Source organism: Zonotrichia leucophrys, chromosome 1 (assembly GCF_028769735.1).
Source record: "Zonotrichia leucophrys gambelii isolate GWCS_2022_RI chromosome 1, RI_Zleu_2.0, whole genome shotgun sequence".
Classification (NCBI taxonomy): Eukaryota; Metazoa; Chordata; class Aves; order Passeriformes; family Passerellidae; genus Zonotrichia; species Zonotrichia leucophrys.
Window position 1 is genome coordinate 96,280,866 of NC_088169.1, and position 15,609 is coordinate 96,296,474.

The window sequence follows — 15,609 nt, forward strand, 5'->3', positions numbered from 1 at the left end:
AACACATTAAGTGTCAGGTGAATTTTCATCTCTTCACCAAATTTTTCTTCACTGCCACAGTGAGTCTGGTGTCTTCACCAAGATAATCTCACAAAAGAACCAAGAGAGAGAAAAGGCAGCTCCCATGCCTCTCCCAAGAGAATGTCACTTCTCATCTGGCTGGAGTGCTGTTTTCTTCTCTACCACCTTTGAATTATGCAGCTCTTCTGGCTCCAAAGCAGCCCCTGGTGAGGGCAAGCCTCCAAAGCCCACAGCCCTGCTCCACTTGTTGGTACACAGTGTGAGTAGTGGATGAGTCTCTGCTGTTCCCCTAACAGATAAGTTATTTCTACCGGGATTGTCAGTGAATGATCTTTAATGAGAGTTGCTTATGGCACTATTCAACATTGAAAGATGTGTGGTAGGACACTATTACTACAGAAGACCAAATTTAAAAACAGTTACTCAGGCTTTTCAAGGGAAAAGAAGCAAAACCTTTATTCCTAAATCAAGGAGATGAGTTCCCAGCCTCTGAGCATTAAGAAGGTGCTACTTTTAAAGATATGTTACAAGAAAATATGATACATTGTGATATGGAAGTACAGGGAAAGCTCAGCAGTGATTACAAAATAGTGAAGAACAGAATGGCAACAGACAACTACAAAAAAATGATATTCAGAAGTTCGTAGAAGCTTAGATATTTTGCTACGGAAAGGTAGCAAACTTGTCATGTTCCTGCTGATGTGATGACAAGGGCTCTTCATTTATTCTCTAGATAACTTGACACCAGTCTAATAGAAAACAAAATGGGATAAAATTAGAAGAACTGTAAAACAGCAGAGAAGACAACAACATACACCAACCAACGGAAACAAATAGAGAAATTGGCTGCATGACCTTGCCCAAAGAGTCACCATCCATGGCTGAGTGTTCAAGTGGCAGTCAGTCACAAACAGTTTCCCTCAGGGGTCTGTACTGGTGCCAAAAGCATTTTTGCAACTTTCATCAGTGTCTCATTGACACAGGGAGCAAGGGCACCCTCAGCAAGTTCATGGCTGACATGAAGCTGTGTGGCCCTTGGTGTGTTTGAGAGAAGGGATGCCAGCCACAGGGACCTGGGCAGACTCAGAGAGCGGGCCCATGTGAGCCCCCACCAATCCCTCCTGCAGTTCTGTGTCCAGCTCTGGAGGCCCCAGCACAGGAAACTCATGGCCGTGACAGAGCAGGTCCCAAGGAGGCCCACAAAAGCCAGTCACAGGGGCTCAGGGTATGGAGACAGGCTGAGAGAACAACCCCTCTTGAGACTGGAGAAGAAAAGCCTCTGGAGAGGCCTGCCTGGGGCCTTCCCAGATACAGCAGTGGGGGACTTTTATGAAAAACAGAGATGTTTTGCCAAGTCCTGCAGTGACAGGATGAAGAGCCCTGGATTTAAACTGATACAGGGTAGCTTCAGATTAAAGGAAGACATTTGTTCTGCTGAGGGTGCTGAGACAGTGGAACAGGTTTCCCACAGAAGCTGTGCATGTCCCACCCCTGGAAGTGTTTAAGGCCTGGTTGCATGCGGCTTTGAGCAACCTGGTCCAGTGAAGGATATCCCTGCCCATTTCAGAGTGAGGATGGAAGTAGATAATCTCTAAATGCTCTTTCTACCACAATCCATTCTGTGATTCTAGGATTATGATCCAGAAAAGGACAAATCTACCCCCTCCAGTATATCTTTGCAAAAGGAACAAAACAAGTATAACTGAGATGATTGGCCTCCTTGCCCTCAACTCTACCAGGTCATGTTTCAAATATATCTCCCTCTTCTGCTTTTAAAGGGTCAAGTGCAGAGACTTCTGCTGCTCTCACTGCATGGATGTTTCTGCTGTAGGAAAAAACTTAGTAATAAAAAACATTTCCTGGTAGTTTGTTTAATTTAACCAATTCGTTCAGACTGATCCCACTGTTCTTTATAAATCTTTGTAAATATTTGACCACATTTTATGCCCTACATCACCTCAAAAAACTGCCTGTTATTTTCAGTGGAGCTGTAAGCCCCTTTACAATGGTTACACAACTGCATGATATATCTGATCTTTCCTTCATTTACTTTCTGGGCAACTTGTCCTTAATTCTCATCTTTTTCATGAATTTAAAGAGGATTGTGAGAAGGAATTCCTCTGCTAGATAGCATTGATTTTATTTGAGTTCTGGAAACACAGAAAGAGAAATCCCATCATTTGTGAATTTTCAGGCTGAACTGCACAAAGCCTGGCAGAGCACCTGCAGAAGAGCCACACCTCCGAGAACAGGTTTAGTCTGCACCCACTGATCCTTGACTAGTGAGTAAAAGCCCAGCCTTCCTGGGAAACTCTGACTTACCTTGGCTGTCCACACCAGACCACTCACCAAAACTGCATAGACCAATGCTTTGCCACAGAGGATGAGGTAAGTGAGCTTCAGGGAATTTCCATACCGCAAGTACGACTCTGCAAGTCAAACACCATTTGAATTTGTGCATTCCATTTTCATCATCATCATTACAAGATGCTGGCTCTGATGCAGCTTTCATCAAAAGAGAACCCTTGAAATCTTTAGCTAAGCAACATAAAGGAACTAGAGGCAAATGAGTGGTTCAGTTGGCACCAGAGAACCAGGGAAGGGACAGACCATAGTGACTCAAAGAACCAAAAGAGAATGCAAGTCTAGGAAAGACAGAGATTGGCCTTATGCTGGGAAAGTACAGAGTTCCACACCTACTGATGAACTGAGCTGCTCATCTGACATCCCCATTAGGAATGCAAGGGAGGCTGAATCAAAAGATACCAATGTTTTATTTTGTCTCATTATTGTCAGTGGCATAATGAGTGCTGCTGATGTATCAGGAAGATTTAAAAAGCCCAGAATAACATGCCTTCTAGAGGTTTTATTCTTGAAGATTTTTCACTCTTAAGGTGCCATAGAATTGAGATACAAGATCTGTCTTGGTTCATCCTTAAGATTCCCGATGCATTCAGAAAATTCTTGATAAACAAGAGTGTGCAAATTTGTACATAAAGTGTAAAGAAATGTAATTTGTAGTGTGGATATCCTCCATACATGACAGCAGTGTTGAGCAGAATGTGACTCGTCATGCGAATTGTTCCTAGTTTGATACTGAGAAATAGTCAGAATATTACATCCTGAATCTTGATGTCAGAATCAGTTGGGTAGGTATGGATCATTTCTTTCCTGGCTGAGCAAAATATTCCTAACGGAAGTCAGTTTCTAGGAGTGGAGGAGAATATGAAGAGTAAATGACAGTCTACAGGAAGGCACCATGACTCCATCAATTTTCAAAATGGAATCATAGGGGAGACCTAAACCCCAAAGCTGAGATACATCCAATATCCATAAACAGCCCTCCAAAAAACTTTTCTTCTTTTTCTTTGGTTTTTGTTTTTTTTTTAATATCACATGCAAATCACTTACAGGAGAAGTAGAAGCTATTCATACAGATATCTCCCACACGTTGTACATAATGTCAGTAAAACTGGCATTAAAATACACATTGATAACAGCCTGAGAGAAGAGGCAAAATTCCCTTTACGTGAGAAGCCACACGTACCTTCTGTGAGTGCACAACCTGAAAGACACAAAGGAGCTGAAAGTCATGTTTCTCTTCAGAGCAAACAGAATACAGATTTTAGAAGTCTCAGTTTATCAAACACTGCCTCATTCTTCCTACTGAAAGTAGGTGTTTTATGATACTGTGCAATTTACTCTACTACAGAGATTTCTCAGTGGAAAGCCTGAAGAAACTCTAGATGTAGAATGGTAACCCAGGGACAAAGGCCCAGGAATGGGAAGAGACATATGCTAATACCTAGATCTTTAGGTCTGTAATTGTGCAGAAGAACGCCTTGTATAGAAGCTATCTATAGATGTGGCTCATATCATAACACTTGCTCTTTTGATTTGTGATTTCTCTCTGATACAGTATGGTAAGAGATGTTTTTTTACTCACCAGCATCACCATGGATAAATTTGTTTATTGAGGCTGTTGTTCCATTCTGAAAAAAATTGGCAACACACTCAAAGCGATTCAGAGGGTTGAACCACTCCCAGGCTGGCATCCTCAGTCGGCTGGTCAGCGAGTAGGTGCTCCCATTCTGTGTGGAGGACTCGTCTGTCCCCACCCCTTCGGTCCTTTTCACACCATTCACCCTCCAGACCAGAGTCAGGTGGTCAGGGTAGAAACCAGAGGCCAGGCACACCAGCGTGGCCTTGCTCTTCTGCTGGATCTCCTGCTTTGATGGGGAAAAGATGGCCACCGCTGGAGGTATGATTTCATCATTCTCGCCTGAAACACAAAGCAACATGGTCCAGAGCCTCCATCCCTCTGTTCAGTCAGAACCCCCTGGAAATGGTCCTGAGTTTGTGCTGTGTTACTCCTGAAATACCTGGCCTTTTAACTGCTGTCTATTGGACAATACATGTCTACTGGATATGACACACCAGGACAGTGGAAGGATTTCTTTTTGCTCATCACACAGAATTTTCACGGGTCTGGCCACAGAAATGCACAAGCACATGAAATTCTTGTATGGTCTCTTGCCAGAAGCATACAAATCTGCAAAGAAACTGAGCAAACAGATGGGCAGAAAAGTCCCCAGTTTTGCTGTAAGGACTCTATTTGTGACATTGTATTTAAAGTTAAGGGAGTCTCTTATAAGACACAAACATCTTCAGCAATCTGGGTTGCATTCCTGGAGAGGGAGTTAAGACATGGTGGTCATTGCAGTGTTCAGAATTGTACTGGCATGGGATACGCTACTTGGCCCCCCATCTATGAGATGAGCTGGAAGGAAGGAAGGAAGGAATCAAGGAAGGAGTTGATCCTTCTCACTGTCTGAAGTGAAAAACAACTGAGGCATATTGGGGTAAAGGGTAACTAGAGGTCTAATTGTCTAATTGTCTAATCTTATAAAACTTACCTAATGGGAGTTAAAACAACGACTGGTTCATAAGAGACAAAGAACAGAGCTCTATTCATGCTAACCTTCTAAAGATATACATTAAATAACTTTGTTGCAATCTTAAAGCCAATTCTACAGAGGCCTATTGTTATTTGTCACGTATGCTCTACTGCTTGGGAAACTTTTCTGCTTGCTTGGGAACTTTTTCTGCTGTATTTGCAATGCTAACAGAACTTCAGGCTAAGGCCTGTACACCTTTTAACTATTTCCTAAAAACCCTCTAACTTTAGGGATTCCAACAAGGCAGGTAATGTGAATCTGCAAGTGATGGGTTTTTTCTTGGGTCTTAACCAATGCATTTTTAAGAACATTAAACAGGATTTTATGGAATTTAATTTTTTGGTTATTGTAGGTATGAGAAGCTCTGATCCTAGGCTACACACCTTCCCAGAATGATGCAAGATTCCATAGACTTGCAAATCAAATGTGTTTCCCTGTCCTAAAGTGTTTAATACCTACTTGTATGATAAATAAGGAGAGAGTTCAGTCAGAAGGTCGTTCAAGGTCGACATGAGAAGTTACTCAGAAGCCAAGCAGTGAGCCTAAAAGACAGGGGTGTTTCCATATACTAAATCAAAATGCCTTTTTGACCCATCTAGCATGAGAAGCCCATGAGGTCTGTGAGTGCTGCAGGAAAAAGGAATGTAGGGGAAACTATGGAGCCAAAGAGAAAATTATTACTCTGGGGTGTTTTTTTTGTATGAAGGCATGGTGAATTGTGGACGTTCTTCCTGAGCACTCTCCCCTTTGCAGAGGGAGAGAGGTAGCAGAATGAGCAGAAATTAATATCTTGCAGAGATCTTGTCCCCTAAGTCCTCGTGTTTGCATTCAAATGATGCCTTAATTGTGACCACCAGAGCTTGCTCTGCAAAGATCCCCAGGCTGCTTCTGTATGAGCTTGTACAGACTTTAGATGACCTGATATTAAATAGAGGTAACTCCCTAGGGGGTTTAGCACTGCTCTGCTTTCCTTTTCGTGGGTATGAAGAGAGCTTGATTGCTCCTACTTCTCCCTGCCACCACTTAGCGTTATGATTTTTTTTCCTTTCCAAGAAGTCTCTCTGACAAATTCTTCAGGTCATAACCCTAAAGGCTAATGAGTGAAGAGATGGAAACAGATAGGAGGGCACAAAAGAAAAGGATAAAACTTACAAAATAACATTGCCCCATTAAAAAAAAAGAAAGACAGGTAAAAAGGGAGACAGAAAGAATAATAATTCTACTAGGAAGAGTAAGAGAATGAGCAGGTTAGAAATGGCAAAAGGAGACTGCTAAAAGTCAAAACTGGAAGAAGTGTCTGATCAGCAGCCCTGTCAGTCAGTCTAGTCTGTTCAGTCTGATCTGTTTAGTCTTCTATACTGGTCGTTTTCATTCCCAACCTCTATAATATTTCCTGGGATAATAAGAGGAAACAAAATTGTTTATCCCCTTCTCCCTTCATGAATTTTCCCGATATGAAAGCTAAATGCTGCAGACACAGAGATCTCAAAATCATTGCTTTCAAATTCTACAGTTTCATTGTAGCACATCTCATTTTAATAAGGAAGCTATAAAGCATTACTCCTGTTCTCATGGCTGCATGAAAAATTAGCAGTATTAAACTTTTAATTAAGAATGTTCTTGTCCCCCAACCAGTATCACATAGATCAAAGAGATCTGCCTTCTTACTTACCTATGACCGTAAGTTTTGTCCCACTGCCAAAGAACAATTGCTCATTATTCACACCATTTTGCAGCTGCAGAAAAACCTCTCCTCTACTCCTAGATGTCTGAACCAAGCCTGTGGACTAACCCTCCCCTCATGTGGTACCAGCAAAAGAAGAAACACAAAGTACTGAGGTCTTCTAAAAAAACCAGGTCTCTAAGGGAACACCACCGAAATCTGTGTGTCTAAACAGCTGAGGTTAACATCAGATATACCCTGTCCAGAGCCCTTTTGCTTTAGGTGTAGGTGAATCAGTTCTTGGAGGTTCCACCATGTCTTTAGAGAACATTTATCTATTTATCTAGGGGTCATATTAGAATATTAGAAAATATTTCCCATATGCAGACTAAGTAATTTCTTTTTCTCAGCTAAATAACTACAATTCCTTTAAATTTTGTTCAACTTTTTGTGTATTGTTCATTTATAAGATAAATGCCTTTTTATAACATACAAAATAATTTCTAATATATAGCACAGTGTCTTGGTCCACTCTGCCATTCATAGAGGTTCCTAAACATGCCCCCTTTCCCCTTCCATTTCCCTTTCCCTTTCTCTGGAAGGCTTTCCTTGAAAGGAAGTCTCTGCTTTTATTCTTTGTCCCCCCCTGGTGATGATTATTCACATTTGCTGCATAAATGCTCTGATCAATGAGGGGTCAGCATATTCATTTTTACCATCTCAGGCATCTCAGATAAACTTTGAATTTCAAAAAATGTGCTGATCATTTTTTCCTATGGAGATTGAATTTCACCATTTTTATCAATTTATTCTGTAGTGGCACAACGTGGCACAAATATCTGACGAATCAATTCTTCCATAATTTCTCAGCATCTGAGCATCAGCCGTCTTTTCCCCAGATTTGGACAATCCAAATCCATAAATGTGGCTCAGAAAGAAACATTCTCTGAGAGCTCCTTCCCCTTGAAATGAATCATATATTCTTCTTCTGTGGTTTTCAGTGGCTGTTTATCATGTATTCTGAAATAGTAAGACTGTTGTCCTTAATGATGTTTTTATCACCATCCTGGCAAGCCTGTACAGTGGAAAGAAACTGGTTGTGCAGTGCAGAGCTACTTTCCATAACAACAAGGACTTAAAAATCTGCAGTGAGATTTTAGGATTGCTTATTATAAAGTTAAGCATTTATTTTTGCCTTCTGTTTTATCAACCAAAAATGCTAGCACATTTGTTTTTCCTGGTTATCTGAGACAACACATTCTTTAATTGACCTTGGGAAGATCCAAGGTAATTTAAGCTTGTATCAGCTTGATTTAGTTTCCTAGACCCCTTCAAAGTGTAACTGTAAGTCAGTTCTTTTCAGAGAGATAGACAGCTTTTCACTCACTTATCCTTAATCATCTCTAGCCCCAGCAGAACCAGCATTACAGAGAGTAGCTATACTTTTGGGGAATTTTTTGTACGTGTTGATTCATTAGGACAACTTTTTTTAATGTCATGCACACCTTATTTGTCCCATTCCTTATCCTCGTTCTTTCTAGGGACAGCTTTTAACTTTTTCTTTACTGAAAACACATTCATTCCCTTTTCCAAAATGAAAAGGTGTGTCCCTGCCTAGAGGACCCAACTTATTCTATTCTCTCAAGTAGACAGGGTTACTAACACACACCAGTTTAATTATGATAGGGAGCATAGTAATGAAATTTTCTAAAGAGAAGACATGGCATTGGAAGTGAATTAAAAGAGGAAGCAAAAAGTTCTTACCTATTACTGTAAGTTTTGTGCCACTGCCGAAAGAGAACCCAGAGGTGTACACAGTGACAAAGTGATGTATCATAAGCTAAGAGAAGAGATGCAATGCAGCTGCCTTACTATAAGCGAAGCCCAAGAGATAATTTTTGGCATTTGGAATTCCAAGCATCAATCTCTGGGATACGGCAGAAAACCAGCTTGGAATCAGTTGTATAGTGGGTAGAATTCATAAAAGCATTTCCCAGATTTGTTTGATACTTTGTCTACATTTCACCCCAAGTTGTTTTTGCAACCTTTCTCCAATCTCCATGTTACATCAATGATTTCATCTGCCATTCTCATTTGGCACATCTCAAAAACAAGCAGACACACCCAAAGGTTGTCACTATCTAGGAACAGAACATTTCTACATCTAGAACTTGCTCACTGTCAGTCTTGTATTCCAAGCATTGTGACACCTTCTTTTCTATAACTTGTGAAGTTAATAATCAAATTATATGTGCTTTGTGGTTTTCATAGTCAAATGCACGTGGTTCACCTTTGGCAGGGAACTAAAACAAATCCCTTTGTTTCCCCTTCCATGGCTGTCTTGGATAGTCTTTCAGGATCCCCTTCAGTTTTCTGATAGGTTAAAATAATCCACACAAGGAGGGTCCAGAAGAATCTGTTGACTGGTCCCACACAAACCCTTCATAGCCATTAGGAAGAGCTGCAGTGAGACAGTGGGGATAGGGATTACAGGCAACCTTTGCTCTCATAGGCATGAGATAGTCAGCAAATACTGGAGGATTATTTCAGAGAAAAAAGCCCAACACATTTCATGTAGTGCCTCTGGGAGATACCTGCTATATGTCAGAATTCTTTCCGTAATACTTGTATCACTTTAAGAATGAACCATTTTGTCATCCCTTGCAAACATTGGTTAATCTGGAAAAAAATAATAATTCCAGCTTTACATGGTTGATAGGCTTCAGGTGCATCTGCAGTCACAGTTTGGATTGGTGAAAATGAATTTCGATATCTCAGAATTTCCTAGCTGGCTTGCCGTGGAGGGCAGGCTCAGTTCTCAGATGATGAAAGTAAGTCCCAGCACAGAAGGTCTGGTTAGAGAAACCAAGGCAGAACATGCCTGCTCTGCTGCAGGATTCTGTGCAGCTGCCTTCACACGCTCTGCCACAAGGCTCATGCACCCTTGGGTTTTTGTAAAGGCTTCCTGGGGAATGTATCATCGTGGATCCCCCTGTCCCCACAATGATACAGTCTCCTACAAAAACAATCCCACCCATGACTCCACCCTCTATTTTTGTTAACTAGGAATGATTGCCATGATTACTTATGCTTGTTTGGACTGCTGTACAGTTAATTTCCCTCACAGTAGCTACAGTGAGGTTGTGCTTTGGGCTTGTTCTGCAAATACTGTTGGCAAGAGAGAAATGTTTTTGTTATTGCTGAGCAGTGCTTACACGGCATTCAAGGACTTTTCTGCTTCTCATCCCCCCATGCTGCCAAGGAGGCTGGTGGTGCATGGCAGCTTGGGAGGAAGGACAGCAGGGAGAGCTGATCCCAAATGATCCAAGGAATATGCCATATCCCATGGTGTCACGTTCAGTATGTGAAAGAGGCGAGTAGTGGAAGAAGAAGGAAGAGAAAGATATTTGGAGAGATGGTGTTTGTCTTCCCAAGCACCGTTATGTGTGAGGGGGCCCTGCCTTCCTGGGAATGGCTGAACACCTGCTTGTCCATGGCAAGAGGGGGATGAATTCCTTGTTGTCATTTGCTCGTGTGCACAGTTTTTGCTTTACCTCTTAAACTGTCTTTATCTCAAGCCACGAGTGTTTCACTTGTGCTTTTCCGATTCTCTCTCCAGTCCTGCTGGTGGGGAGTGAGTAAGCAGCTGTGGGGCTTGATGCTGGCTGGGGCTAAACCATGACACAACCACAGACCACATCCTTCCTTTGCCATTGCTGTTTCTATGTGATAGTCCAGTCACCTCTCAGTGTATCCATTATTGCTCAATTTATAATCTCGAGATTTTTTTCTTATACTCAAAAAAGTAACACATGTATTGATTGACTTTAAATGCAGCAATTTTTCACTTGGTAATGACCATGGCCATGTTCATGCTGCTTTCTTTTCTATTCTTTCTCTCTTCTGTCCCCAGGATGACAAGCAAACCTCCAGCTCACAGTTTGCAATTTTTGGTTTGCAATGAGAGTCATTTGCTTACTATGGGCTGGTGTTTCTCTCTGTAGCTTGGTGTTGCTTGAGAGCATCCTCCCAGGGCTTGTGCCTCTGCCTATGAAAAGGCCTCATCTAGGAGTAAGAGCAAGCTTTCATTTTGCAGACTGTCTGAAGGGATGGGAACTGATGGGGAGAGGTAGTATTTATCTCCCTCCCTTATACATGACACAGTCTTGTCTCACAAAGTTTCAACACACAGTTAGCAACCTGACCAAGGATCTGTAGTAAACCTGTTTTTAATACTGCTCTTTAATGGCTTCCTTTGAGTCTGTCTGGATATGAAAAAGAGACTGTAAAGCACAGGAGAAAATCCCTCAAAACAAGGTCATTCTACCAGGAAAATCATAAAATATTTTTTCTATTATTTTCAGATATCAGTGAAGAAGCCACAATTTCTGATACAGTCTGTTTAGCTAGGAAGAGGTGTTAGTGTTCTAGAGAAGGGAATGAGAAACATAGGCTAAGATCCAACATGTAGGACCAAGAGAGAGGACTATAGAACATGAAGTATCGGGCTGGTCATCTCGGCATGCTTCTGGGTTGTTCTCTCTTCTACAACAGTGAACAGAGTACTTAATCACCAATTATGTCTGTTTATACAGAACTTTTGTTTGTATATATTGAATTCTTCCAAAAAATACATTTAGTTTTTTTTTTTTTTTTTTTGCTGTCACTGCCTAAATAATACACCAATCGTGGAATATTATTTTCCTGCCTTGGTCTTAGTATATCTGTGACCTTAACATTATTTATTCAGGGACTTAATCAATTGGACTAAAATTCATTTAAGACTATTCTGTCTGCATCTCCAGTCTAGAGCTCCATTAGTGTACTTACTGTCACTTGCAGACTCTCTTCCACGAGGTGTCTTTCATTTAAAAAGAAGGGAGTCACCTCTCTATTAGTTTTGATGGAGTATGTGGTGCTAGCAGCTCCTCAGGTCATATTCAAAAGGCAATTTCCAAGACATGCCAGCAGAGACCAGTCTTGTTGCACCTTAACGTTTCTTTGTAAGCTGTCAAAAGGAAAGGACTTGAAGGCCATGAATTCAAATAAATGTGAGTGACAGAACAAAGGGGAGGGAGATCCTTGATTTTTTATTTCCAAGTCTTTCATAGGAGGCTTTTTGAGCTTTGGAGGCTATGCTGCCTAAGACTTCAGACAAGAAAAAACAACAATATGTAAGGAATAAACTTTTAATTATATATATTCTAACAATTATATTATTTTGGTGGGAGAATTTTACAGGAAACTAGAGACTGCATCAGTCATACCTGTCCTCCATTCTTTGGAGTTTACAGAAGAAGCAGCTGCAAAGAAGCAGGCCAGTCTACAGAGACTCCCTGAGCTTTACAGACTTGTTTTAGAGACACTAGGGTGCCTTTCATAAATATCCAATGGTTTTGACCAGAACCTGATAAAGTTAGGAAACAGCTCTTCTTCAGGCCATATCTGTGCACTGAAAAGATATGATGGTGGAAGGAGGGATCTGATTAATAATTCAGCTTCGAAGACAGAGGCTGCTGCACTGCTCTGTTGCTCTCCAATTCAAAACATTCTGGGTCTATTGCCCCAACCTCTATGAATTCTTTTTTCTGCTCTTCCTCTTCCCCTCTCCTAACTGTCTCACATTTTTCAAAGACTCCATCTCTCACTCAGAGAAGGTGGGGATTTTATCTTGGTGTTCAACCCTGTCGCTACACCGTGCGATCGTTCGCAGCACAGAAATACGTGGCTGCATCCTGGGCTGTCACATTCTTGATTGTCATCAGAGAGTAATCAGTATTCTGTCTGGTTACTTCAAACTTGGCCTCAGAGTAACCATCCTCATAAGAGTTATGACTCCATGTACTACTGCTGACTATTAACTTCAAGCCATTTCTTGGAGGCTGCTGGTACCAGAACATATAGGCAAGGTTACTGTAATTCTGATAGCAGGAGATGGTCAAAGAGCCTCCAGGTCTCAGAATGATTTTTTCAGGCCACTGAGCAATGTAGGCTCCAATCCCAACACCTGCATTAATAGGAGATAACAAGAGAGTGAGGAGAGGGAGTACAGATGATGGCCAAAGGGGTCCTCTACCTTACAGTAGCCCTGCATGGCCTGGATGAGAGCCCTGCTGCAGATGGATCTGTTGTCTCTCACCAGGTAAAAGAGCAAGCACAACAGCCAGCATGGCCCTCCAGTTCTCCCAGGACAGTGTGCTCCTGCTCACTGTTACACAAGAGCTAAGAGAGACCCATGCCCCTCCCTCTGCCCTGATTTGTCTGTCAGGTTTGGGCAGGGAAGAGAGAAGGGACTGTCCAGCTGGGATGCTTTCTTTGGTGAGCCAATAAAAGCAAAGCTAAATCTTCATGTGGCTCCAAGGTCTGCTTTAGCTTTTCCACAAGTCAGTGTTCTGAGCTGCTGACACAAATGTGGAATTTCTCGCACACCAGTATATTGCTGGCTGAATGCTGAGCTGTCATTCCATGATTGAGAGGGTCTGGGTGTTGGAGGCCAGACAGAAACCAAGGATCAGTGGATTCGTAAATGATTTTTTGGACCCATTTATATCAGTGGCTATAACTTGGACCATCTTTGCAGAAGGATTTCCAGCAGAAGTACACCTGTACTGTTTCATTCTGAAGAGTTGTTCTTAATATCTGGAGCACAGTATTTCACAGATTGGATTTTGTTAGTCAGAAGCAGGATGTTAGATCAAGATAGCAAAGGCACAAAAATTGTGTTTAATCATGTCTTAGTTTCTTCAGTTTTCCAGACAGGCATGCACATTCCCTGCTAGTTAATGTTCCTGGGAGCTGTAATTCACTTTTACAGAAATCAAGACATCTCCACCAGCCATTTTTTTCTCACAACAAAAACCATAGTTAAACATAAACCTCATGAACACTCTGTTTCTAGCCTGCCAGATACATCCCAGATATCCAATTCTATATACAGAATACATTCTGTTCTATTCTATACAACTCTCTTTATAGAACCTATGCCATTCTCCATTCTTTTCTGAACATATAAGATTCAAAATTATTATTGCAACTGCTTCTTTTCTCCCTAGTACTTTTATAAAATACATTTAATTTCAATGACCTTCAGTAATCCTGATATTGCATCTTGCAAACAATTGGGATACTTCTGGGGTTCTATCTTTCTCTCTTTTTTCTCTTTTTCTCCATTTTTCTTTTTAAGGGCCTATCTGTGCACTGAAAAGATAAGACATTTGAAGGAGGAATCTGGTTAATGATCTGAACAAATCTGAGGACAAGCAATTAGACAAGGAGAGTAGCTGTTTCATGAGAAACTTAGAATAGTGGCTTTTTGTGCAGATGCAATTCAGGCTGGCCAAAGAAGTACTGCATGGGAGATAAATGTCCCTTAGAGCTGGAAGAGGGAACTGTAATCAAAGAATTCACAATGGCAATAAACCTAGAGAGCTCTGTGGTTTGCTATTGCCACTTGGAAATTGCACAGCTGTGAGCACTCAAGAGCCATTTCATTAAATTGTTGAATGTTCAAGGTGACTGATAAGTTTGTTATCACAAGGCCTAAAAATTGCCTTTGCCACTCAAAACTAAAAGTGCTGTGGAGGTGAGAAGTAAAAAGGATCCTTCCTCTGTTGTATTACCAGAGCTGAAAATGTGGTTTGCAGTGCTTATGAAAAACGTCTGAGCTAGGACTGTAACATGCTTTTCAGGAATGGGTAACTTACTAAAATAGAATTTAAAAAAACAAAAAACAAACAAACAAAAAAAAACCCAACCAAAAACTCAACAAAAAAAAAAAACCAAACCAATACAAAAAAATCACCCCAAAGCCTCCATCAAAGTGTTTATATTTCTTCATAATTCCACTATGAACTAGTTTTCCTGAAACTTTCACAGGGAATTTGGATCAGCAGTAATAATTCAATAATTCCAGACAGCATCAGTGTGAACATGTTTTACAAAGATGATGTCTTCAAAAAGATCAGAGGCTGAAGAAAAAAGGAACTCAGTATGTCTCTGGTATGTGAGAAACAACACTTTCCCAGTGCTTCCCTGCTGTTTGTCTGTAGCCTGACATGAACAGGCAGGAGATCATGGACCTGAGGGTGTTCTGAGGAGCAGAGGAGCACTCCTTGAGAGCAAGAAGTGGTGTGTTACATTTGCTGCTGAGCAGTTCTTGAAGTCAGGAGAATATTGGCTCCAAGGGTGTCACACATCTGGATTTCCCTAGCCCCCAACACTTTCTTTCAGAGCACAGGTAGGTTTATGTAGTGCGGTTTCTCAGAAGACTCGGATGCTGCCATGAAACTAAGTGATCCATCTTGGCACTGCAGGAGCCTTCCAGCAATGCTGGTGAAGTGGAGTGTGAGGATCTTTTACAGGACCTGCTCCCAGCTGATTCCTGCTCCTTGCTCTCACCAGCTATTCTTACCACCTCCCACTCCTTTTCTTGCTGTGATCACACCGTGTGTGTCACTTCCGCATACCCATATCCAGCTTTGTCCACATCATGGAGCAGCACATTTGCTACCTGTGATAGCCAAGTGCTTCATATGCCATGCCCTCCACATGAGCACATGAAACAATCAATTGGTTCATGCTCAGTGGTAGGTATGCAGACTGTCAGGGCCACAGCACAAAAACAGAATCCAAAATACACAGGGTATAGCCACACTTTTTAAAAAATAACTTTTGCTCTTTTATGGGCTCTTTGCCTTCCTTTGGAGAAAAGGTAAGTCCTAGGTTTTGCAATAAAAGCAGGAGCATGGACAGGCAATGGCAGGTGAGGGAACCCTAATAATACCCTACCCTCAGCTTTTCAGGTCTATCATGCAAGAACAAATAGTTCATCAAAAGTTCAGCTCTGCAAGCAATGGAGACAGAGGCACAATGGGAGGAAATTTCTGCCTTCAGCTGTTTCTCACAAGTAAAAGCAGCTCTTTGTGGTTTCTTTTCTCTGCCTATGAAGTTTTGCCCTGAAGGGATGCC

At 41.5% G+C, this 15,609-nt stretch overlaps 1 gene segment (V, D, J or C); it reads right to left on the bottom strand.

Annotated features, from left to right (window-relative positions):
* Window positions 1–634: 634 nt before the first annotated feature.
* LOC135453341 (T cell receptor beta constant 2-like) overlaps window positions 635–15,609 on the bottom strand; it is a 33,025-nt gene continuing 18,050 nt past the window's right edge. The window contains 5 exon segments of the C gene segment in view: window positions 635–770; window positions 2,344–2,450; window positions 3,569–3,586; window positions 3,968–4,303; window positions 6,652–6,732. Of these exon segments, the coding sequence occupies window positions 744–770; window positions 2,344–2,450; window positions 3,569–3,586; window positions 3,968–4,303; window positions 6,652–6,732 (569 nt within the window).